At 41.0% G+C, this 26,774-nt stretch overlaps 1 protein-coding gene across 2 annotated transcripts; it reads right to left on the bottom strand.

Annotated features, from left to right (window-relative positions):
* On the bottom strand, positions 1–26,117 carry CALU (calumenin). 2 transcript variants are annotated; one of them, XM_066362612.1, is made up of 7 exons: positions 26,009–26,117; positions 15,000–15,231; positions 9,436–9,629; positions 5,831–5,997; positions 4,776–4,836; positions 3,842–4,041; positions 1–2,370 (listed from the first exon to the last, which is right to left on the bottom strand). In XM_066362612.1, the coding sequence occupies exons 2-7, from the start codon at positions 15,218–15,220 to the stop codon at positions 2,266–2,268; spliced, it is 948 nt and encodes a 315-aa protein (XP_066218709.1). In that variant the 5' UTR covers positions 15,221–15,231; positions 26,009–26,117; the 3' UTR covers positions 1–2,265. The 2 variants fall into 2 exon arrangements, with proteins under 2 accessions (XP_066218709.1, XP_066218710.1); XM_066362613.1 differs by lacking the exon at positions 9,436–9,629 and adding an exon at positions 9,169–9,362.
* Between the last annotated feature and the right edge of the window lie 657 nt (positions 26,118–26,774).

The raw sequence follows: 26,774 nt of genomic DNA, 5'->3' as shown, positions 1-26,774 counted from the left end.
CCCCACAACGAATGTAAACAGTTTTATTTAGAAACAGATAGGTACCTGTTTGCATTATAGAATATAAAACTTGGTTTACACTCCATAAAAAATAACCAACATCCAAACTCAAGAGAGCCAGCATTCACAGGACACACGATGTGGTTGTGCAGCGACTGTCCACCAGCCCCAAGCTTGGCTTAAACCAAAAAAATAATGCAGGGGATCCTTAGAGATTTGAGTACAATGCCTACTGCTGAGCACCCAGCATCCAGAAGTTGCTGTCCTAGCAGATGAAGGTTTGCATTCTAAGTGTGTGACTTTTACATAAGGCCTGGGTTCTCTGTCCCTAGTGAGCTGCGAGGCTCCTGCCAGTCATGATGTGTTCTCTCTAAGCCCAAATTGGTGGCATAGTTAGCTATCTCTGGTCTTCTTAACAACAAAAATGGGGACTCTGGAGGGCAGAGTATTTCCATGTCCCCTATACTGGTGTTAAACTTAGAAGTGTATTCACTCTCAAGAGCTCAATGCAAAGGTTGGGGTGAAGTTCCATGACACCTGGCTTTTCATCAGCCCAAGGAGCCCACATCAACACGATCAAGGAAGACCAAAGGATACATTAGATTCAGGTTATAATAATCACCCAGCACCACCCGAGTATTATCCAGAAGATATATGAAATAATAATGGTTAGATATACATATTTATCTTAGTAACCTGAGGGCTAAGAACTTGGAATACAATAAATTCTCTCAAAAGAGGCCCATCTGTAAGAAAGGGACCAAAAAGACAAGAGTTCATGTTATGTAAAATAGGGGTAAAGTGAGTTGGGGACAGAGGACGGTTTCTTCAGCTCTTTCTTCAACATCCCTCTTTTATAAAGATTGGCGATCTGTTGATCCAAGATGAACTTTTATTTTGGCAGTGGGGGGAAGTGGGGGTGGCAGGTCAAAGGCAGGAAGGGTAGCAATGGTCCTCAAACCAAAGAGCCCTCTCCGTAGGCTCTCTCATCTTGGCGTCTGAGCTCTGGCTCTCCAGCAGACTCAGAAACAGGCCTGGTAGTAAGTGGTTAGCATTCTGAGGTATGAGGATCCCTGGTAAATTCAGCAGCATGTGGTTTTTGGAAACCAACCCACAAAATAAAAACACTGTAACTGAGCTCCTAATACTGCTATTTAACCACTGTCTGAAAGAGAAGAGAAAAAATCCCACCACTGGGAGGTTCTAAGCTTTCATATCAGGTCGTGCAAATAACCTTCTCTTTTATTTTATCTTAGGGTGTCTTAAGAGAATGCTCATTCAGTGACCATGTCTTTTGTTAAAGGCACTTTCAAGGACATGATTGGAAAGGAGCACACTGTAACTGCAGTGAACACAATGACCGCCTCGGGACCCCTGGGGAACAGGGGAACCGAACCCACTAGGGCACTTACAGTGAGTCAATCGGCAAGACAGTTGCGAGCACTTCAGCAGATGCACACCCAGAATGAAGCGTGTGCCCTGAAAACACTCGCATTCTTTCTTCAGCTTTCCAGCTGTTTCTATGTATAGCTCTGTAAAAAGACTACAGTCACTACTTGATTTTCAGGACACTGGCCCTAACTCTTCCTACCACAGCTGTGCTTGACAAAATTAGTCAACAGTTAGTCCTACAGGGGAGGGGGAAAAAAGGATGAATGTAATCAAGTTGTTCCAAGCTTCCTTACAGCACAGGGCTCTGTCCTTGCCCACATACATAATGCCAGGGTCAGCTGCTGGATTGTAGCAACTGAACAGGATATGTGGCCCCTACTACTGATGAAATCTGCTTTTCAATAGGCAAGATTGTTATCTAAGTAGAAATTGTGGGGTACATTTTTTTCTTTTTTCTCTCTTCCGAACATTTCTTATTGATCTCAGGCTTTAAAAAATTAGTTAAGTAGAATTATAAAAATTACACGATAAGGGTTGCAAAAGAGTGAATGGCTAATTTCTGTCACAAGTATGAGCTGAGGATCTTGATCCTTTGTATCATACCCAGAAAACAAATACAAAAATAAACACACCATATTACACATAATACAAAGTGTCAATCTACAAACACAAGTGTACTAATTAGTTGTTCCTCAGAAGCACGGTAGTCCTCCAGTCCCTAAGCGAGGAGGAACAGGGATGGATGGTTCTCGTTACGTTTTTTCATGTCTTATAAAGTTTGTAATAACAGTCTCAGTAGCGCAAACAATTTCATGTGAAACCAGAAGCTGTAAAAATAAATTATTTTTGAAGAAACGTGGGCTCCTGTGCAGCTCAGAACTCATCATGCCGTACTAAGGCCTCCCCGAAATCTGTGGCCTGGCTGCCCACAAACAAATCGTACTTGTCAACAATTTCCTCCTTAGTGAGCTTGCCATCCTGAAATTAGAAGAGTGAAATGAGGCAAATATATTTCCCTTTCCAAATTTAGAAATACTACTATAGAACAATCAACAATGGTCTGAAGAGATTTAAGATTTTAATTCTTAGTAAATTAAATGTGAACTCTACCCTCACTCTACCCACCCCACCCCTCTGGCCTGTACACATGCACAAAGAGAGGGAAAAATAGCAATTAATACCTTTTTCATAAAAATAATATAGTTCAGTAACTCAATGCTAGAGATACAGGTTTGTTTCTTAAGAAAACACCGTTTCAAGCAACATGTGAGATATCTCCTAGATATGGGTCGTCAAGAACTGGGTAAAATACTTCAGAGTGAATTAGATCAACAAGAGACTGTACTATCAAGCACACAGCCCCGCCTCCATTGTGCCCTAGCTACCAATTAGATTCCAGACACACCCCAATGAAGACCCAGACATTCATCTCAAATATTATCTAGCTCATGATTACATGAGCTTCCTTTTCTTACAAACCCCACTACTGAAGTAATTGAGCAAGAACAGAATAACCATTAAAAGACTTGAGGATAAGAAACTGCTTTTCAAACTGAAGATTAGCCTAGATCAGGGGTACCCAAACTTTTTACACAGGGGACCAGTTCACTGTCCCTCAGACCATTGGAGGGCCGGACTATAAAAAAAAACTATGAACAAATCCCTATGCACACTGCACATATCTTATTTTAAAGTAAAAAACCAAAACGGGAACAAATACAATATTTAAAATGAAGAACAAGTAAATTTAAATCAACAAACTGACCAGTATTTCAATGGGAACTATGCTCCTCTCACTGACCACCAATGAAAGAGCTGCCCCTTCCGGAAGTGCAGCGGGGCGGATAAATGGCCTCAGGGGGCCGCATGTGGCCCGCAGGCCGTAGTTTGGGGACCCCTGGCCTAGATAAAAGAATGTTCAGAGTACTAAAAATCCCCAAATTTACATGGATAACACCACTTTTTTTTAATGAACCATCAAATGCCTCAGATAACTGATCAAGGACAACTTGAACAGGCTCCAGAAAAGGCTTATTTATAACTTACTAGAAAGGGCCTAATTTTAAAAAGCATATTTGATTTCAGGAGGAAACAATCAGCTTTGACTAGGCACAATGAGCCTGTAATAGGTAAAAGAACAAAGAAAATTAAAAAGCAAAGAAAATTTCCTGGGATCCAGAGTGCGTACTGGGCACAGATCACATACAACAGCCCTTTCCTGAGGCCTGGACTCTTCCAATGATGTGTGTACTGGGCAAAGGGACTTCTAAACTGAGATCAGGGAGCTAGTTCTGCCTTGTGAGTTTTCAACTGCCAACTTTAGGTATGTGACAGACTTAGATTAATTAAGACCAGAAATGCATTATGTACCTTAATAGGAATTTTTTAGGCAATCCCCTAGAAATAGACTTCCATTACTACTCGATTGTTTGGGCCTGGCCAGCCGTACCTTGTTCTGGTCTGACTCATAGACCAGATGCCTGGCTTCTGCCTCTGCATGATCATAGTCTGAGGGAAGGATCCAGTCTTTGGTCTCTTCCTTGTCCATCTTCCCATCACGGTTCTTATCTCGAAACTCAACAAATTGTTCTCTCTCTGTCTTTACCCATTCTGGTTCATCAGCATTTCCATCATGGCTGTACATGTCACCTGTGTGCACAGACATACTTAGATAACATGGGTTTGCCTTTTTCCAGACTGTTCCACGCTAATCTAGTCTAACCCTCTTTCTTCATCCTAATGTTTGGAACCTTACTGCAGTTACAAGGCTTTTAGGTCACAGAGAACTTATAAAACAAGGTATTTTCCCGAGACTTAATTGATCTTGCAACAAGAATATTTCCAGCTGTTGATTTTGAGTACTGTGAGAACAAAGAGAGTCCTTATCTCTTAAAAAGTACAGAAATAAAGGGTGATGACTAGCATCAAGATAGATAAAGACTAACATATTCCATTTTACTCAAAGGTAACTAATTAAACTCAACCGCTGGTTTCAGAAAGGTATACATTCTCAAGGAAACTTGAGAAATGTATGTTATATGTCCAAACTGTCTACCAATCAATTACAAATACAACCATATTTTACAGTGTTTTCCATGTTGCCTCTTCTATAAAGCTCGCTTACATAAAACATTATTGAAATCAATTTTACCTTTTAATTTTATTGATGTGGCTATTAAAGTTAAAATTACACTCGCTGCTCACATTTCCCTTTTGATGGGACAGTGCTGTTAAATACACTGTACCACACCCCTCTATTCCTCACACTGGTCTGGCTTAATGAGGTGCTCACAGTTGACCAATGGGGTAAACTGTTACTATGGTGGATATATTCATCAAAGCTTCTTGGCCTCTTCTAAGAGAAACGCTGGAAACAAACTTACCAATATACTCTTCTAGATCAATGAAACCATCAGCATTCTTATCAATATCCTCCATTGTTTCCTACACAGAAGAGAATAAAAAGAAATTTTTAAAGTTAGTATCTGGATGAATTAGTTTTGGCAATTATTTATTACTCATTAAAATATACAGATATATACAAATGCATGTTTATGTGTATGATTAAATCATATGGAACTACTCTTTTTCTAGCTTAGAAATGATAAAATACTATCAATGTTTTATGGTTCAACCTAAAATAACTGAGTCTTCTTAAAAGAACACTGGCACTGCTTAACAAGGAACTGTCCACCAAGCATGATGATCTGACAGCTCCAGTCAGGCTGAAGTCATCTAATTGACTTCTATGAGAATTATTCAGTATCATTTTTATTATTCAGTATCTGATTATTACTGATCATGGGATATTTTGTGTGTGTGTGTGTGTGACAGAGACAGAGAGAGTCAGAGAGAGGGAGAGATAGGGACAGACAGGAAGGGAGAGAGATGAGAAACATCAAATCTTCATTGCGGTTCCTTAGTAGTTCATTGATTGATTTTTCATATGTGCCTTGACCGGGGGGCTACAGCAGACCAAGTGACCCCTTGCTCGAGCCAGCAACCTTGGGCTCAAGGTGGTGAGCCCTGCTCAAACCAGATGAGCCCGCACTCAAACTGGCGACCTCAGAGTCTGGAACCTGGGTCCTCCACATGCCAGTCCGACGCTTTATCCACTGTGCCACCGCCTGGTCAGGCTGGTTATGGGATATTTTTAAAAATAGAGGACTTCCCTCTCATGCTTATAATATAAAGCCACCAATGAAATGGCAAAATATATTATCTGATAAGCATTGTCACACTAAAGAGAAAGCCAAAGACACCAAAGGTAAATGACTTGATCACAGAAAAACAGTTGCAGTGCCTAGATTCAAATCTGGCGAGCACTTGTATATAGCAAGTCATTCATCCAAATACAGAGGAGAGGCAAAAGGAGAAAGACAGCATAAGCAACGAAAAGAGAACCACATTTCCGTTGAGAACCCTCACTCTCACCCACCTGTACCACTATATCTTTCATGTAGTCATACTCCTCCGGGTGCAGGAAAGCTGTGAATTCCTCCTTTGTGGCAATGAGGTCTCCATCCTTGTCTGCCATTTTAAACCTCCGCTCATCTCTCACCATCATCTGCTTATAGTTAAATCCATCATCAGGGTCTGGATCATCTAGAAAACAAAAATTTAGGTTAAATCTTAAAAGACTTCCAGAAAATAAGAAAATGTGTGGGCTGAGAAATCAATTTCCAAGAAAGATAAACCAAACAATGAAGAATTAACTCCTGATTACATAGGTACAAATGCAGCAGTGTAGACATTCAGTTCTGGTAATCAAACACCTCAAAGTCAGGTCTGAATTGAATGTAAATGTTTGTCATTCAACATGGAACCTTGGCTCCTGGACTATGTAACCCATTACACTCTTCACAGTTACTGGGGGTTGAGGCTATGTGAGGGCTTGAGTCGCTAGTCGTATCTGAGGGGCAGTGGTGCTTCTAAAGTCACACAGTCTGGGTTTAAATCCAAACTCTACCACTTCCTAGCTGTGTGACCTTGGGCAAGTAACCTCTCCGTGCTTCGATCTACTCATCTGCAAAATGGAGATAATGGTTTCTGCCCCACAGGACTGTTATGAGGTTTAAATGAGCAAATAAATCTAAGTTAAGTACTTAGAACAGTTCTTGGCATATAGTTGGCTTTCAATAAAGGTTATTGCTATTTTTATTAAACATTAGGTTCCCATTAAGAAGCTAGGTATCAAAGGCCTTCTAGTTCATTGTAGGCTACTTGGATTCAAGCAATAGAATATCACCACTCTGAAAGTAAGACACAATAAAGTTAAGGAATGATTGTTCCTGCAACATATTGACCAAATAAAAAAAAGTATGGTACTAGTTTTATAAAAAGACATACAGGGTCCCTTTAACAATAACATCACACTCTAACTTGACACTGTAATTCAGTCTTTTTATATTTTAAGCACAGCTGAAAAAAATAAAAGACTACTGCACCTGACTGGTGGTGGAGCCGTGGATAGAGCATTGTCCTGGGACAGTGAGGTCCCAGATTCAAAACCCCAAGTTCACCAACTTGAGTACAGAATCATCAACATGACCTTATGGTTACTGGCTTGAGCCCCTCAGTCAAGGCACATATGATAAGCAACCAATGAACAACTTAAGTGATGCAAGTACGAGTTGATGCTTCTCATCTCTCTCCCTTCCTTTCTCTTTTTTTCTCTCTCTCTCACACACATACAAAAGGCTATTGCTTTATTTTGAGAATTGAGCAGCTTGAAGCTTCATTCTTCGTTGAGGGTCAAAATTCAGTAAGACAGCTTATTGAGTCATAAGGCTTTGGGAACCCTGTGTGTGTATATTCAAAGTCCCAATAGGCTGAAGATGGAGAATTAAAGGAAAATAATCACTTTTCTCAGATGCTAAGTTATATACCAACTATATAACAAAGATAAGAAAGGTAACAGAAGACAACTATACAGTACGGGGAGATTCTGAGCAAACAGCCCTCCTCTTCTCTTTTTGGTAAGGCGTGGTGACCGGCACGAAGGGGCCTGAGAGCATGCGCGTTCATATGGATGAGTAAAGAAGATAAATTTTATTTTCAGTGACTAAACTCATGTGCCTGTCAGCACAGCTCGGAGAGCTTTAACGGTGCTGAGCCCTGGCCGCACGCAGCCCTGGGTGGGCTCCCAATCTAGCTTTGGTACTGGCATGGTGGGTCTTGTTTCCCATATTTTACTTTTGGCAGAGATAGTGGGACTGGTCCTTTTGTGGAGAGCAGATTCATTATGACAGATTTTAATTAAAAGCTAGGATGATTTATATCTGAACTCTGAACTGAATCAAGAGCTCACTCCCAAAACACTCCTCAGCACTTCTGTAAGACAACTCATCACCCCCCGTTTGCTGTCTACCCACATGCCTCCAGGAAAAGATGCCTTATAAAGACATGGCTTCTCCAGCCAGTGCTCGGCTTATACAGACTCTCAGGCAGTAGAAATATCCATTACAATGAATCATTTGCCCAGTGAGCTAACAGCTTTCAACAGATTTTTATGCACATAATCATATAAAGAGTTTAAGATTTGTTTTGGGCAGACAGTGAGTGCCTAGGTCTGAGCTGAGATTTATTAACACACCATTTGTACCCTTTGTTTTGTATTTATAATTAATTCCAAATAAGTCAGGAGGGTGTTGGGTCCCAGTCAGAGAGCAAGCACGAATGCCTCTCCATCTGCCCTGACTTTTTAATACACGTGTTCTTAATTGGGTGAAGTCTATGTTTGGTTCTTGGCTAAGTGTCAAGCTCGGAGAGGGACTGCCACTTTAGTCTCAGGAATGAGAGCACGCTGACACAGAAATAAAAGTCCCTTCACAAGAAACGCATGCGGTCCTGTAATTAACATGGACAGCTGGTTATCTAGTGAGGGAAACACTCCATTATACACTCATTGCCTATTAGGGGTGGAAAAATGCCTGCTTTAACCCAGAAATGTGCCCAACTTTTGGGATAAAAATGCAAGCAGCAACACTTATGGTTCTTGCCTCAAACTGTAACCATGTATACAGTACAGGAATTTCATTAACAGAAACACCCTAAATCATCAACTTAGTAAGGTCGCCACCTAGCATTCAGATGCAGGCAAGTGTAATAAGTAGAAGAAAATTACTAATAGGTAGCCCAAGCACACAGCTACCAAATCAACAGAAAACAGTCAAAGTCACATTTATTTGCCTTGAAGCATTTGCAAAGCAGGCCGATAAACTCATGTGCCAGAGAAAACAAATGGGAAATTTTCATATCTAAACTTCAGTAAGCAGACATACTGAAATGGTTTTGTTTTGTTGTTGTTTTTTTAAATCAAGGAAAGCTATATTTGATCTTTATTTTATTAAGGAAAGATTAATTTCCTCCTAGTCTCACAGTTACAAAGGGCTCTCATTTGGTTTGAGTTTCAGGCCCAACATCTTAGTGTGACCTTATCAAGAGAATCTCAAAGCCTCTTGCTTTGTATTGGTGGGGGACAACACAGCCTTTTAAACGAGATCTACTCCAAGAGTCTCTGCGAGGGATGACAGAAAGAAAAACGGTACAATATATCTGAAATGCTAAAGATGTAACAGATGCCAGACCTTTGAAAACCAAAATTAAACTAATTTAAAAAATACGTGAAACACAAATTTAAAATTAATAAAATAAAGGGAAATCAGCTCAGCAATGGATGAAAATAAACTGTTTCTTCCCTTCCTTCACTGTGTAACCCATTTGTTTCTTTGGCTCAAGATCATGGTCTCTGTAGGCTGACATCTTGCCCCTTACCCAGGTAAGTGCCATAAGTCACGTTCCTGTACTCATCCCAGGAGATTAAGCCGTCTTGATTCATATCATACTCCTGCCATTGGTTTTCAACATTGTCATATATGTATCTCTTCTGGGCGTGCTTAATCCAGGATTTCAGCTCCCCCTCCGTCACAAACCCATCTTTATCCGCGTCTATTTTATCTACAATCACTCTACAAGACAAAACAGTTACGTTTCAAGGTGCCGGCTCCACAAAGCTTTTTCCCCCAGACAGTAGGGACCTACCTAAAACGTAGCCGTAGGTGGCATTTTTATACTCCTCCCAGGAAACGAGGCCGTCCTCATTGAGGTCATGCCCCTTCCACTGCCGCTCTACATCCTCGAAAATCCAGCGCTTTTGTGCAAATTTAATCCAGTCTTTGAGCTCATCCACAGTGACAAACCCGTCCTTGTCGCCATCTATTTTACTTACAATCTTTCTGTAGAAAATGCAGAGAAATCCAGCAGAGTTAAAAGGACACAAGGCTCTGGACTTATTAGCCAGGTGTGTGCTGTGACCACAGGTGTACTTGCCCAAGGTTAAAATATGGAAATAAAAATTGTCCCTAAAACAAATCTTTTAGACAGGCAACTGAAAATTTTTCTCTTAAGTGCCCCTTCAGTGGTCTGTGATGAGCCATCTGGATAAAGGCACACACAGTCCATGGCTGGTTCACTTGGATCCAAAAGCAAAGCTGGCCAGTCCCTCCAGAGGTGGTTTCACAGGACCGTCAGTATTCAGGAGTGAATATCCATTCCTGTCTGGGTTCTCCGCTCTTTGTATCAGACAACATGCAAATCTTTACATTTGTTTTTAAAATTGCTTTTAGGAGAATCTCAATTTCTTGGTAAATAATCACAACCATTGACATGGTTTTCTAAAAATTCAAAAATTTAAACCAGACTTGAAAACATTCAGTTTCTTTTAAAAAAAGATTACACTTTTGTTAAAGATATCTAAAATAGATCTGGGATCACTTATACCTCAAGTCACAATTACTTTGAAAACAAAACAGGTCCACAAAGACAGAAGCAAGCTTATTAAAAAAAAAAAAATGGCCAGCAGCTTATTATACACTATGTCAAATTGGATTTCCACATGTAAGCACAAAACCCAGGAAACTGAAGGAATAATGTGGAAAGGACGCATCTCTGGGTATGAGAATGTTAATAAGCGAAGGGTTAGCATGCAGATGATAAATCAGAACCACAAAGCTCAAGAATCAGTACACTTCATCCTTCACAGGCTTTTCTCTCCATCTGTTGTCTTAATTTAAGGTTTTCAAAATATGCACATGATATGAAAACTCCTGTTTTATAATTTTTTTTTTAATTTTAGAGAGGAGAGAGAGACAGAGAGGGAGAAAGAGAGGAGAGACAGAGAGAGAAGATGGGGAGGATCCGGAAGCATCAACTCCCATATGTGCCTTGACCAGGCAAGCCCAGGGTTTCAAACCGGCGACCTCAGCATTTCCAGGTCGACGCTTTATCCACTGCGCCACCACAGGTCAGGCTGAAAACTCCTGTTTTAAAGATGCAATCACCTACTCCTAGAGGCTAAGACAACATATGTAAAGTCACACAAGTAAGTGGCCCAGTTTGGAATAGGAACTTTAAATCAAAACTTGTAACAGAATTGAAATTGTAGCATACTCCCAGGCTCTACTAAATGCAGGACTGAAAAATAAAAAAGACTCACTTGATAGCAAATAATGTCTTTTCCCAGTCTGTGTACATTTCATGAACACACTGGAAAGTAATTAAAATCAGAATATGAGCAACGCTATGAGAAGAGATTCACCTTGATGTTGATATGGTGTTAGGCATAACTTAAATCTCATAATTAGGCATTTTCCTTCAGACAATGTGTAATCTTGCAGCTCTTGATTTAAAATGATAGAAAAGGTAATTCAGTAAGAAGTCACCTCTTGAATACCTTCCTCTATCCACAAGAACATAGGACAAAAACATTATTTGCAACTTTAACCCTGGACAGTTATAACTACTAAAACAAATTAGGTTAACACCAGTATTTTTTTAATGTCAATACAAATACAGATTATTTTTATTTTTAATTTGTTTTTGTATTTTCCGAAGTTAGAAGCAGGGGAGAGGCAGACAGACTCCCACATGCACCCGACTGGGATCCACCCGGCATGCCCACCAGGGGGCGATGCTCGGCCCATCTGGGGTGTTGCTCCATTGCAACTGGAGCCATTCTAGTGCCTGAGGCGGAGGCCATGGAGCCATCCTCAGTGCCCAGGCCAACTTTGCTCCAATGGAGCCTTGGCTGCTAGAGGGGACAAGAGAGGCAGAGAGAAACGAGGGGGGGGAAGGGTGGAGAAGCAGATGGGCGCTTCTCCTGTGTGCCCTGACTGGGAATCAAACCCGGGACTTCCACAAGCCAGACCAACGCTCTACTGCTGAGCCAACTGGCCAGGGCCACTATGTTACACCAGTATTAAAAAATTCTGAATTATCTATAAAGGGTCCAGCTTGTGTCAAAATGGTATTGACTATCAAGAGTGTTAACTACCATTCAAAAAAAATGAGGGGGGGGCAAGTTATCAGAACTCCTCTCACTCCCAAAAGAAAAATTTTAACTACTGTAAGTAGTCTAAAAAGAAGGATCACTCAGATTAAAAAAAGATGTGACTGTTCAAGATGAGCTTTCTCAATGAAGTTGACTGAATGAAGTTTACTTCAATAGAAATATCCCCAATGGTTTAATCCAGAGGACGGTAACCTTTTTCTGAAAAGGGACAGACAGTATATATGTATTTCTGACTTTGATGGCCACATACAGTTAGCTGCATCCTTTTTTTAAACACAACTATTTAAAAATATGAAAGCCAGGCTCCCCAGCCACTGTCCTCTGTTCACCTGGGCCAGCTAATTTTATTGGCCTCAGTCTACTTTTCCAAGAGGCCATGGAAGTATAAATAATAAAGCAAGAAAAGCAGAAAAAAAAATTAAAACAAAAATATAAAAGCCATTCTAATCTCACTGGCCATCCACCCTGCAGGCAGTTGTGAAAGTATACTGGAAGTGGGCACATCCTATTTGGGACACAAAGCTCTAAGGCAGGCGGCCCCAAACTACAGCCCGAGGGCCGCATGCGGCCCCGAGGCCATTTATCTGGCCCCCGCCACACTTCCGGAAGAGGCTCCTCTTTCATTGGTGGTCAGTGAAAGGAGCACATTGACCATTTCATTAGCCAAAAGCAGGCCCATAGTTCCCGCTGAAATACTAGTCAGTTTGTTGATTTAAATTTACTTGTTCTTTATTTTAAATATTGTATTTGTTCCCATTTTGTTTTTTTACTTTAAAATAAGATATGTGCAGTGTGCATAGGGATTTGTTCATAGTTTTTTTTATAGTCCGGCCCTCCAATGGTCTGAGGAACCGTGAACTGGCCCCCTGTGTAAAAAGTTTGGGGACCCCTACTCTAAGGTCTGATCTTTAAAAGCCTGTGTAAATTTTTGAAGCTAAAGGTGTTGTATTGCTATGACACTGGAGAACACCAAAGATGCTGGTATGACACCACTCAATTAATTATTCCAGGACAAACACAATGCACTTAGTAGACTTTATGTTATTTCTAAGAAGTAACATATGCCCCTACATTTCAAGTCATAAAACAAATCCTTTGGTTGTTTTTTTTTTAAGAACCCGGGTCTATAAGTAGGCTTCAGTAGGGTTCGTAATTGTCCTGAAATTTTCAGCATGCAGAATTTTATATCTATTCATGTGTACACTTTCCTGAGCAAGTCTTTAGCTTTCATTAGACTCCTAACGTGACTGGGGCTAGGACCCAGAAAAGGATGATGAACTGCCCTAGTTCATTTCTATGTCAATGGTGAGAATTTCTTTTTTTACGCTAACAACCACTATCTCAAACCCTCACTGGAAGGACACGTAAATGAAAATTAAGGATATTTAGACTTCGTTGAGGAAGGTGGTAAGAATGCTGAGAACAAACACATAAGAAAAAAAATTCTACTTGTCAACATTCTTAATAAGAAAAAAAAAAAACAAACTTAAAACTATGTTAAAACTGTTTTAAAATGCTTCTGTGGTCTTTTAGATATTACTACTAAAGATTTTAAGTAGTAGTGAATTTTTACAAGTACAGATATACACAATGATTTTGTCTCTAATAATGACTTGCCTTCTAAAATAGATGGAAAAGAGGAGGAATCTGTCATTTCCAACATCTGGTATACAGTCACCTACCAAAACAGTGTTTAGAAATGCCACAGTGATTAAGTTACATAAACAAAAAAGTTCACCAGGAATTTTTGCTTCCAACAGTATATGTCACCTTACAAATGGGATATTTGTCACTATCTCCAAAATCTGGGAGAAGCAAATCATACCTGATTCATTCATATATTCCATAAAAAATATGATCTTATTCTAATCAAATATAGAGTCCCCTCATATGTGCAACTTCTGATATTTACTGATGAAAGAAGAAAGTATTTTCAATATTTCCTTTCTACTGAGTAATGCGAGCAGAGCTATTGCATTACCTGAGCAGAGCCAGAAGACCCTGACTGACGCCAAACCTAAGGGCACGTCATTATTTGAGAGTGATTCTGTGAAGAGAGATGGGCAGACAAAATGTGGGTGGGACATGCACGTTATTAATAGCAGGACATGAAGACCGAGAACTCCCGCATGCAGCTCTGTTTTCAGCTGGGAACGTTAGCACATTTGTAAGATTAAAATTAAAAGTGAGTATGGTCTCTCAAAGTTAGAAAAGCAACCTAACAAAAGACTGATTCCTTTATATATTTATTTTCTCTATTTACTTTCAAATATTTTAGTATAGTTTCTCATTCTACATAGCAAAGTCTTTTTATTATTTGTTAGTATTCAAGAATAAACTATTACAGAAAGAATTAAATAAATTTGCCCTGAAGTATCATTCAAAGCAAACCCTGTAATGTCTCCTAATCATAGAACTACCCACGACAGCAAAATATCTTTGGAAGTTCCTATGTGGTACAACTTTCCAACAAGTCTCTTGAATGTAGTTCAGAAAGTAACACCAACTGTAATTACTGAGGAGAAAATAGTAGTTAAATTAACCCGCATTTCCTTAAAAAGCAAGGTTTTGGAAGAGCCAAAAACATTCTTAGATCCCCAATTAGATAGAAATAATCAACTGGGATGTACGAAACCAATGCTTTAGGTAAAAAGATGCTTGCCTAGAGAGCCATGCAACCATGCAAGGCCCAGCGACTCAGCGCTGACATTAAGACCATTACCTTTACAATCTTCTAAAAGGCAAAGTTGGTTTGTTTTGGTTGTTTTTAATTAAGCAAATATCTGAGAATGAAAACAAAGAGAGTGAAGAACATTCTCAGAAATCAAGAACTTTACAGAAATTAGTCCAGAGATTTAATTTGCAGTTTATTATCCACTCAAAGCCTTGGATTGGGCAACAGTGAATATAGGTTATGAATAGTTTTTAAAAATCAAAAGGGACAGGAATTAGAATGCTCCCCTTCCCCCTACCATGTAATGTTCCTTTGTGATCAAGCTGGGTTCTTTAATATTTGGTACTTTTACACAAAAATGACTTTGCTTTGTAGAATGAGGTAAAAACTGTTATTCAATAGAGAAATGTATGAAAATAAGTGTTCAATTAAATTTTAGTGGTAGCAATTCTGTGATTAGCTTTCATAAAATGTAGTACAACACAGCATTACTGCATAATGATCCAGAGGAAAAAAAAGAATGAGCTGATTTCTAAAGAGATGTCATTATGTGAACTCGCCCCCTGAGAGCTGACACCTTACCCAAGTCTCTCCTTGCTCTCTTCTGGGGTCAGCTGGTCAAAGGTCTTTGCTTCTTCAGCACCCAAGAAGGCATCATGGTCATAATCAAAACTCTGAGCATCGTTGTGAACCTTGTCGCTGAGCTGAGGCTCATGATGTACACGATCCTTCTTTTCTGTGGGCTTGCTCAAGGCAAAGGCTGTGCACAGGGACAGGCACATAAGAAACTGTCGCAGGTCCATGTTAATCAGAGCTTAAAGAAAAAGAAAGGTAGTTAATTCAGGAGGCATTATGCTTACTAAATTTAAAAGCTCACACCCTTGCCTGACCAGGCGGTGGCGCAGTGGATAGAGCGTCGGACTGGGATGTGAAGGACCCAGGTTTGAGACCCCAAGGTCGCCGGCTTGAGCGCGGGCTCATCTGGTTTGAGTAAGGCTCGCCAGCTTGGACTCAAGGTCGCTGGCTCGAGCAAGGGGTTAGTTACTAGGTCTGCTGTGGCCCCACGGTCGAGGCACATATGAAAGAGCAATCAATGAGCAACTAGGGCGTCGCAATGAAAGGCTGATGATTGGTACTTCTCATCTCTCTCTGTTCCTGTCTGTCTGTCCCTATCTATCCCTCTCTCTCACTCTGTCTCTGTGGGAAAAAAACAAACAAACAAAAAAACCCTCACACCCACCTAACCTGTGATGGCGCAGTGGATAAAGTGTTGATCTGGAACATTGAGGTCACCGGTTCAAAGCCCTGGGCTTGCCTGGTCAAGGCACATATGTGAGTTGATGCTTCCTGCTCATCCCTTCCACTCTCTCTCTCTTTCAGTCTCTCTCTCTCTCGCTGTCTCTCCTCTCTAAAATGAATTAATAAGATCTAAAGAATTAAAAAATAATAATAAAAAAAGCTCACACCCAGTTAAATTAATGGTTTGCTATTATCCTAAATATTACTTATCCAAAAATAACAGACTTTCCAGTATTACAGTGAAAATTTTTCACTGATTTCCTTCATCTGACTATAGGCTGACAAGGAATTATAGTTAAAACATCCACCTTGTAAGCAATCTCCCTTTAAAAAACACCAAAGTAGAACTTTAATCCTTTTGCCCAAGTTCGTAAAACTTAAAAGTGAAAGAACCAAGATTCAAATCCAGACCTGCTGTCTCCAACACTTGACTTTTTGTGATGCATCAATGGTCTGGTCTTCAAATGTGGCTGGTTATTAGAATCACCTAGGAAGCTTTGAAAAAGTTTTCCCTATTGAATTGGAATTTCTGAAGTTGAATGTAGGCATTTATAGTTTCAAATGCTTCTCAGTCGATTCGGATGACCATGAGATTGGGAGCCAGTGGAACACTTGAGCAGTGGTCCTGCCCTATAGCAACAAGCCACTCCCATGTCCAGGCTTGATCTCAAATCCCTTGCAAGAGCAAACCAATCCAATGGTATGGTGATGAATAACTGCTTTATCACTCATATATTGTGTTTCCTAAACTTTTCCAGGCATAAGGACCACCTGGGGTACTGTTCAAGTACAGATTCCAAGGCCCTACTCCATACCTTCAGAATCTCTGCAGTCACAGGTGATTCTTGCAGAGAACCTTCAGGATAGTAACCTATTTGGCACATTCTACAGACACCCCAGGGTACTGTCCAGAGAGGTTAAAGTCTTAGTGAAAAAACTGTAAAATTAAAAATCAAAGGGGAAGATTTCCCCAGGCTTTCATATTTTAATTAATCCTTCATCAGAACACAAATTCTGAATACTTTCTCCCCTGCAGTAATGCAATTTCACATTCTCATTTCCCTTTAGGACCAATGGCTCCCTTCCTAGACGGACAGGTGGTTAATAGGCATGAAACTTGTGGGTGAATAGCACTCCCCAAAGATATGCTGAAGTTCTAATCCCTGGTACCTGGGGATGTGGTCTTCTGTGGAAAAGGATCTTTGCAGATGTAATTAAGTTAAAATGAGGTCATATTGGATTAGAGTGGGCTCCAATCCAATGGCTGATTTGGACACAGACACAGAGAAGAGAATGCCACATTATGAGAAGAGGCACAGACTGGAGTGATGCTCCTATAAGCCAGAAACCAGAAACTGGGAAGAGTGAAGGATAGATCCTTCCAGGCAGCCCTGCCAACTTGCTGGTTTCTAACTTCTAGCCTCTAGAACTAGGCGAGAATAAATTTGTCCTTTTAAGCCACCCAGTGTGTGGTAATTTGTTACAGCAGCCCTAGGACACTAACACAAGGTTACAGTACAGAGGAACATTGAATCACATGTAAGTTAAATGCATTACCTTGTCCTAAAAGCTGTAGATTAAACGAATCACAGACTTCACCTTCTCCAGACTGTCAATAATGGAACAGTCTAGTCTAAGGGCTCACATCTTATATGTAAATTCTAACTATTAATATTTAAAAAAAAAAAAGTCAGATTAAGAGCCAGTATTCTCTCACCAAACTCTCAAACAGCAATAGTAATAACTTAAAAAAATCTGACTTGAAAGTATACTTTTTAAAAAGACTGCATATGCTTGATCCTGCCTCAGAGTTTGGGAACTAGAATAAAGAGTGAATTGTGCCAGGGGATAAGGAAATTAAATATACCAATAGTTTAAACATTTCATTGTATCCACTTTTGTTATAACCCCATTTAGTAACTAAAGGAAGTTACATTGTATTATCTTGGATTTATAGAGTCCTTTGGATTCAATAAACTAAAAAATGCTAAGTGCAGTTAATGATGAATATGTTATATCAAGATTCCTTAAAAGTAGAAGGAAAGCAAAAAGGACAGCGCCAAAAAGACAAACAGAAACACAGCAAAAGAGGTAACAGGAGGCAGTCGCTTCTCAAGTGCACCTTCTCAAAATGGATGGTTGTTAAGACTGACGAAACCCATGAAAGGAAGCAAGGTGAAAGCAAAACCTGGAGACACCTGAGAGCGGGGAAGAAGGTGGCACTTCTCCTAAGCTGTTCCCATCAATGTTAGAACTCAGCTAAAGTTTCTAAAAGTGCATCAAATTATAGACCTGGCTGAGAAGCTCAGAGGATAGACTTTTGTCCCAATGTTCCAAGGTTGCAGGTTCAATCCCTGTTCTGGGCACAAATAAGAAGCAACCAATGAATGCACAACTAAGAGTAACAAAGAGTTGATGTTCCTCTCCCTCTCTCTCTCTCTCTCTCCCTCCCTTCCTTCTCCCAACTCAAGTCAATGGAAACATTTTTTAAAACTAAAATAAAGCCCTGGCCGGTTGGCTCAGTGGTAGAGTGTTGGCCTGGCGTGCAAGGGGTCCCAGGTTCGATTCTCGGCCAGGGCACACAGGAGAAGCGCCCATCTGCTTCTCCACCCCTCCCCCTCTCCTTCCTCTCTGTCTCTCTCTTCCCCTCCTGCAGCAAGGCTCCATTGGAGCAAAGATGGCCCGGGCGCTGGGGATGGCTCCTTGGCCTCTGCCCCAGGCGCTAGAGTGGCTCTGGTCACAACAGAGCGAAGCCCCGGAGGGGCAGAGCATCGCCCCCTGGTGGGCGTGCCGGGTGGATCCCAGTCGGGCGCATGCGGGAGTCTGTCTGACTGTCGCTCCCTGTTTCCAGCTTCGGGGGGGAAAAAAAAATTACAACATAAAAGTGGATTAATATTCTGTTTCACATTATCTGATCAAAACACTCAAATTTATATATAAAGACACCTGTACACAGTTGTTCATGATATAGTTCAGAATGATAAAAAAATAGAAAACAAAAGGGATTAAGAAGTACAAACTGGCAGTTACAAGACAGTCATGGGATGTAAAGTATAGCATAGGGCAGTGGTCCCCAACACCCCAGGTTGTGGACCAGTACCGGTCCTTGGGCCATTCGGTACCGGTCTGCAGAGAAAGAATAAATAACTTACATTATTTCCGTTTTATTTATATTTAAGTCTGAATGATGTTTTATTTTTAAAAAATGACCAGATTCCCTGTGTTACATCCGTCTAAGACTCACTCTTGATGCTTGTCTCGTAAGTTTGACAATTATATTTAAAAATACCACAGTTTTCATGCCGGTTGCATAATTTTATTCTGTGCATTTATCCGTCCCACCCTAAAGGCCGGTCCATAAAAATATTTTCTGACATTAGCCCTGGCCGGTTGGCTCAGCGGTAGAGCGTCGGCCTGGCGTGCAGGAGTCCCGGGTTCGATTCCCGGCCAGGGCACACAGGAGAGGCGCCCATCTGCTTCTCCACCCCTCCCCCTCTCCTTCCTCTCTGTCTCTCTCTTCCCCTCCCGCAGCGAGGCTCCATTGGAGCAAAGATGGCCCGGGCGCTGGGGATGGCTCTGTGGATGGCTCTGTGGCCTCTGCCTCAGGCACTAGAATGGCTCTGGATGCAGCAGAGCGACGCCCCAGAGGGGCAGAGCATCACCCCCTGGTGGGCATGCCAGGAGGATCCCAGTCGGGCGCTTGCGGGAGTCTGTCTGACTGCCTCTCCGTTTCCAGCTTCGGAAAAATGAAAAAAAAAATTTTTTTTTCTGACATTAAACCAGTCCGTGGCCCAAAAATAGTTTGGGACCACTGGCATAGGGAATATAGTCAATAATATTATAATAACTCTGTATGGTGTCAGGTGGGTACCAGACTTATGGATTACTTTGTAAGTTATATAAATGTCTAACCATTATGGTGTATTCCTCAAACTAAATAATATAATATTAAATATTAACTATAATTAAAAAAATTTTAATTTTAAAAAAGAAAAACAAACTAAACCAAGGAACTACTAAATACACATTAAATCTAAATTATGGGCCTGACCAGGCGGAGAGCGTCGGACTGGGATGCAGAGGACCCAGGTTCGAGACCCCAAGGTCGCCAGCTTGAGCGCGGGCTCATCTGGTTTGAGCAAAGCTCACCAGCTTGGACCCAAGGTCGCTGGCTCGAGCAAGGGGTTACTTGGTCTGCTGTAGCCCCCCCCCCCCCCCGTTAAGGCACATATAAGAAAGCAATCAATGAATAACTAAGGTGCTGCAACAGAGAACTGATGCTTCTCATCTCTCTCTGTTCCTGTCTGTCTGTCCCTATCTATCCCTCTCTCTGTCTCTGAAAATAAATAAATAAATCTATATTATGGGACACTACATAGCAATTAAAAAGAATAAGGTGGATCTATATGCACTGAACTGAGAACTTACCACGATCTTTTAAGTGAACAAAATACAAAAAAAAACCCCTCTACCCAAAATAACTCCCAAACCAACCAAAACGAAATCCAAGAAAACAAAAATCCAAGTTGCAAAAGCAATGTCAAGATCTCCATTTATGTGAAAACCAAGACCAGACTACCTCACCAGGTTGTTTATATGTTATAAAATATTCATTCATAAAAATGGTGTGGGAAGATAAACATCTACTTGTTTAACCCCTACACTCAAGAGAGAAGCGGTGGGCTGGGGTGGAGAGAACTTTAATATTGTATTATTATGTAATCTCTTGTTTGTAAATGAGCTCACATTCCTCTATATTACCTTTTGAGAAAGAGGGAGGGAGAGAGGAGACAAATAAAACTCTTAAAAGACAAGTAACAAGTTATACATTTCTTTTTTGTTTGTTTTTTTGTTTTGTTTTGTTTTTTACAGAGACAGAGAGTCAGAGAGAGGGATAGATAGGGACAGACAGGAATGGAGAGAGATGAGAAGCATCAATCATCAGTTTTTCATGGCGACACCTTAGTTGTTCACTGATTGCTTTCTCATATGTGCCTTGACTGTGGGCCTTCAGCAGACTGAGTAACCCCTTGCTCAAGCCAGCGACCTTGGGTCCAAGCTGGTGAGCTTTGCTCAAACCAGATGAGCCCGTGCTCAAACTGGTGATCTTGGAGTCTCGAATCTGGGTCCTCTACATCCCAGTCCAACGCTCTATCCACTGCGCCACCGCCTAGTCAGGCAATTTATATATTTCTTGTTGATATTCTGCGATATATTTAAATAATTTCTATAATATTAGAGGCTTACAGAATCAAGTAAAATCACGAGTCACTGCAACAGAGAATTTTCCTTATGCCTACCTATTAATAAGGGGACTTCAGATTAAGAAAAATTTTATAAATGATTAAATACATTCCCAGAACATAATACCATAACAATTCTTGCATGATACTCTAACAACACTAGCAAACCTCAAATGTTACAATATTAATAAATGCTGAAGCCCTGCAACATTATCAAGGCCTGGAAAAGATACTGCACAAAGTTTTGATACATGTGACATAAGAAATGTAACAGACTGGTGCACTGTGATTTAAAGGGAAAAAGTACATTTAAGTTTTAGGCTTAGCATCTTGATACAGAGTAAGAGAATTCCACAGTAAAAGCCAAGTGATCTGGTTTTATTATTTATCCCTCCCTCTTTCTGTGCCCCCTCTTTCAAACTTTCAGTCCCACCCTTCTATATGCTTCTCCCTTCCATCAGTCAACACTGTGCAGGTCTCCACAATCCCAAGTCATTCCTTCCCAGACTCCACCTGCTCTTCCCTTTCCTTCACCCACAGTCTCTAGGAGTTGTCCATGCTGCGTCCTCACAACATACTGTCACCCTGAAATCTGTCATCTACCACTGATAAAACTGCCTAGTAGGATCATGAAGGACCACTTGATGGACAAAGTCAATGATCCTACCTTCATCTTTGCAGTGGGCAATGAGAAATCTGCACTTAATATATATATTAAGTAACATATTGCACATAAAATTTACATATATATACACATACATACATATATGTAAGCTCCACTCTATGTGCCCACAAATATACCAATTCCTAGCTATTAGAAACTTTAACAAAAGGCTCCTTGTTTTATGGTTACAGACAATAAAAAAAACTGTACTAGATTTATCTAAATCCAAACACATATAAAAATGTTCAGGTAGAAACAAAAGATATTTCTCAAGGCAAGACATTTTATGTGGGAAGATGTGAGAAGAGTATAAACCACTTTTCACACAGGCATTTGAAGAACTCCAGTGCAGTTATTTCTGAAGCATCTTTCTCTTTTCAACCAAACTGAACCAAATGATCCTGCTCTTTCTGCTCCCATCAGCACAGCTACACATCAATGGTTAACAGGATGTTAGGAAGATATATGATATGCATAAGTGAAGGACTTGGTTGTATAAGCTTCCACCACATGATCTAGTAGATAAATCAATGGTTGTGAAAAAAACATCTTCCCATTTCCCACTTCTCAAATGACCTGTAAGTTGTTCTCTAAAATACTGTCCCTCCTTTATCAAGGGTAACATCTAATATTTGAAAAAAAAATCTAGACTCGCACTGTCCACGTGGCTAGTGTAAATTAAAATGTGGTATAAGTACTACACTGTACTAGCAAACAAAGGGAATTTTGTATGTATCAGATGGATTAAATTAAAATTAATTTAACCTGTTTTAAACTTTCACATGAAAACTTAAATTACATATGTGGCTTGTAGTATATTTCTGCTGGATAGCTCCATGTTAGAGACACAAGCAAAAGGGCTAGAAAAGATATCAATTGCCTATCATCCTTTTACAGTGTCATCAATAATTTTGTTCTAAAGTTATTTCCATGAATTGCTCCAGTATATTTATAAGAAGAAAAGATTAATGACATAGCTTGAATTTCTTTCAATAACAACAATGAGCTTTAAGAATCAGTTTGTATTACTCATTCAAAAATTTCCTTGAAAAGTCTTTTGTAATAATCTGTTAGTCACAGAACACTTAAATTGTTTCAGGGAAATTTAGATGCCTGGATTAAATTCAGCTTCTCAAAACAATTAGCACTGAGTGATCCCGGTTATTCTGGTTGACCAAAGACCCAATCATTGCTCAATGTTAACAAGTGTGAGAAATGGGTGTGGTGATAAAATTCCAGTTCTCTGAGCTGGATATTCAGGGGGAAAAGGCATTCCCCTATAATGCAGCAAAAGCAGAATCTCACTACTTAAGTGTCCACTTAAATTATAGGGGGGTGAGGTTAAAGGGGGGGGGGGGGGGCAAGGCAGCCTGATAGCAATTTAACTATACCAAGGTCCATGTTATGAAATCTAGAAATTAAAGCTCTTTGGTTATCTATCTGACATACTTTACTTACAAACCTTGGAACAAGTACCACCAATAGATTATCATATTTAAGTAGTAATGTCATCCTTTATAATTTGATAAGAGTTATGACATGACAAATCATTTATTCAATGTTTGTTTTGTGGAGTAAATTTACAGTTTATACATTTTAATCATTTGTGTGAGGGCATACCTTTAGAAGACAGTGGAGTACAAAAAAAGTATAAAATTTGGCTACAGAAGAAAAGCTTGAGAATGACAAACTTCTATTACTCATGCCTCATTAGTTCTGTAACTAAAGCAAAACTTTAATTAATAAAGTAAAACTCTGACCTGTGGTGGCGCAGTGGAAAAAGCGTCGACCTGGAAATGCTGAGGTCGCCGGTTCGAAACCCTGGGCTTGCCTGGTCAAGGCACATATGGGAGTTGATGCTTCCAGCTCCTCCCCCCTGTCTCTCTCTCTCTGTCTCTCTCTCTCCCTCTCTCTCTCTCTTCTCTAAAATGAATAAATAAAATAAAATTTTTTAAAAAGGGCTTCCTTGCATTAAAAAAAAAGTAAAACTTTAATACATAATTAATTGCCATAGGAATGCTTTGCAAAATGAAGGGAGAAGAGCCTTGATTGCTAGCTGCTGTGCACATGTAGCATGCATACAATCCTTGATAATTTGGTAGTTATTTTAACTCAACCTTCGTTCAGTGCCAAATGTCTATAAATAATGTTTTAATTGTAGATGGAAAGGCCTATCTCATATGATCACTCCAGCTGGAAGCGATCTGTGCTCATTCATTCCTCTAAACCAGTGACTTTCAACATTTTTCATTTCATGACACACAAACTAATTACTAAACTTCTGTGTCACACCAAAAATATATTATTTTCTACTGATCTGACAAAGAAAAATAGGTACAATTTTGATTCATTCATACTGGACGGCTATTGTGTTGGTTGTCATTTTTTTCATTTGGTAATCTAAGGGAAAAGAGGTCAGTACTACTGACAAAATAGGTACTACATGTTTTAAAAATTCTGTGGCACACCAGTTGAAATCACTGTTCTAAACTTTTATAAAACTTGCCTGTACCACTTTACAATAATTACCGGAGGCTACTTTAAGTTGTCTCTAATTTTCCTATAGATGCTACCGTTTTGGAAAGCAGGGATCTCAGCTAATATAAATTATTCTTCTACAGTCCCTAATACTGTCTGCACTTTTTATATACCAATACATTTTAATGGATTGTTGGCCGGTACTTGGCAGCAATATAGTTCCTGCCTGCCGATGTTCCCCAACCCCCAATTCCCCTGACCGGATGTGGCCATCAGCCAGCAACCGGCAATAGTGTTGTTTTCAGCGGTCTTAACTCTAACACAAAAATTACTACACCAACATCCATATTTAAGAGTGCAGAGAGGATCTAGGACCTTATGGCCTAGAAAGCATCTCCAATGGCTTTCCCTTGGCTACAACTCTGTCCTTCCAACAACCCTGGTGCACCCACCTAACAGAAAAATCTTTGTCAATATCAACATACTGATGATCTATACTGGTGCAATGTACATAAAACACCATCAATAAGTATCTTGACATAACACTGGATGAATGGAAGCAACTGACCATACTGAGAATGATGAGTTGATTTCAAAGTTGTATCTGAGTACCATCCACTCAGACATAGTCCACCTTTGTCAGTTCCTGATTCTCCCAGTTGTGATTCTCTAAAGGAGCCTATTGAAGACCCCTGAATCCCCGAAGAACTCAGATTATGCCTAATCAAACTCATCCTCTCTACACACAAATACAACATACAGGTTATCGATCTAGACCTGCATCTGCACACTATTCAGTACTACAAGTTCTTCAGTGACTGCCACCATGCGGTACTTGGTTAACTAAGTCTTCTGAATGTGGTCAAACACGCTTCTGTCCTATGTCAAGCTCCATTCTATGACAAGGACTAATTTATCAGAGATGACAATTTTCTACCTTCCAGCAACCTTATTTACGACTTATTAACTAATGTTCACTTTATGGCCCATACCAGGAAGTAAATGGAATTTAATTCTCAAGACACTATTCTGGGAGTTTATATATTTAGGAATTGCGATGGAAGGCCCTGAAAGTTTCATCAGGAGACCCAAGGAGATGTCGCCTTGAGACAAAAGCCGTTTTCGAAACTGCCAACTACGTTACCGTACTCGTAAGCGGGGCAGTTGTAGGGAACTAGGTTTTTACTTGGACCATGCTAAAAACCGGGATTAGGCGCTGGGGCGAGGGGCAAAACAAGACAAGGTAAAAACATAGATTCTTATTAAAGCTTAAAAAACTTTTTTCCCGTGGCTGCCTTAAGTATGCAACTAAACATGGAAGCTCAAAACATTGGGCTTTTCTTTAAAACTATAAGAAGTTAAAATTAAAAAAAAAAAAAGACGACCACCTAGTGTTTCCATGCTTTCTTGTCTCCCGTGTCAGCGAACACGACTTTCCAGGCAGATGCGCCGCGCTCTGGGGCTGTGGCCTTGGGGCGGGGTCGGCGGACACGGGCAGGCTCGCGTGGGGAAGGTGGAAGGGAGTTGTTACAATAACACTACCCCTGGCCTCTGACCTTCAGGAGACAAACAAGAGGGACCGTCTAGTCCAGGGCTCGGGGCCCAGGGACGGAAGGCGAGGACGTGGCAAACTAGGCACAAGAACACCCCACTGGACGTAAAGCCGGGAGCCGGACCTCGCCGGGACCGAAGCCCCTTCCCCAGGCGCGCGCGGCGGCCTCCGACCCAGGTTGCGTGCCGAGGGCCATAGGGTCGCGAGCCAGCTCAGGCCCCAGGTCCCCGAACTAGTAGAAACACAGGCCAGAAACGAGGGACATCACTGCCGCGCCGGAAGCTCGGCCTGACGACAAAAATAAAGCGAAAAAGGACAAGGCTGCAGAAAAACGGCCCCGCTCCTCCCTGCTCACCTTTCCTGTAGCGCTCCAGGTGCCGCAGCCGCCGTTCTCCCACCGGCTCAGCTCACGCGCGCAAGCACCGCCTAACCGGAAGCGGCTCCGCGCCCCGCCTCTATCTGCCTGGCGGAGGCCTTTCGACCAATCAACAACAAACCCGCAGCTGACGCAGAGCTTTCCCGGGAAGTCATTGGTCCTACAACTGCGTGGCCGGGATTGGCTGGAAAGCGCCACGTCCCCGCCAGCGCGCCTAGTTGCGTGGACCGAATTCCCGCCCAACTTCGGTCCAGGTTCCTACGAGGATGGCTGGCTGCAGCCCCTACACCCAGCAGCTAGTGGGTGCGGCCGCCGGTCTGCCACGTCCTGGTTCCCAGCGCGTGACTGGTTCTCCACAGGGCTTCTTGGATTATCTTGCTGGCTATCTTCCTGCCCAAGAGCATTTTAGGGCTGAATTAATCCTACTGTATTGTGAATGAAAAAGGGGCTGTATGCTAAACCAGAGTGAAGCCGGCCTGGAGGGCCTTACAAACTCAGAAATGGAAAGTAACCACATAGGGTGGTCTGAACTTAAAAATTACCAACAGTGGTGGGTCTTGGTGGGTGGTCATGTTCTAGACCTGTAGCTTCCTTGACGAGGTTCAGTCTTTACCTTAAGTGAGCCTCTTATCTTTTTGCATCTAAGATAACATACCTTGGAAATTTCAAAGCCATCTTTCCCAGATTATTGCCCCCCCCCCCCCCGCCACCCCATGCACAACTGTGGACACCAGAGCAGGAGACC

This window comes from Saccopteryx leptura, chromosome 2, assembly GCF_036850995.1.
Source record: "Saccopteryx leptura isolate mSacLep1 chromosome 2, mSacLep1_pri_phased_curated, whole genome shotgun sequence".
Lineage (NCBI taxonomy): Eukaryota > Metazoa > Chordata > Mammalia > Chiroptera > Emballonuridae > Saccopteryx > Saccopteryx leptura.
This window is presented reverse-complemented; position numbering and strand designations above follow the sequence as displayed.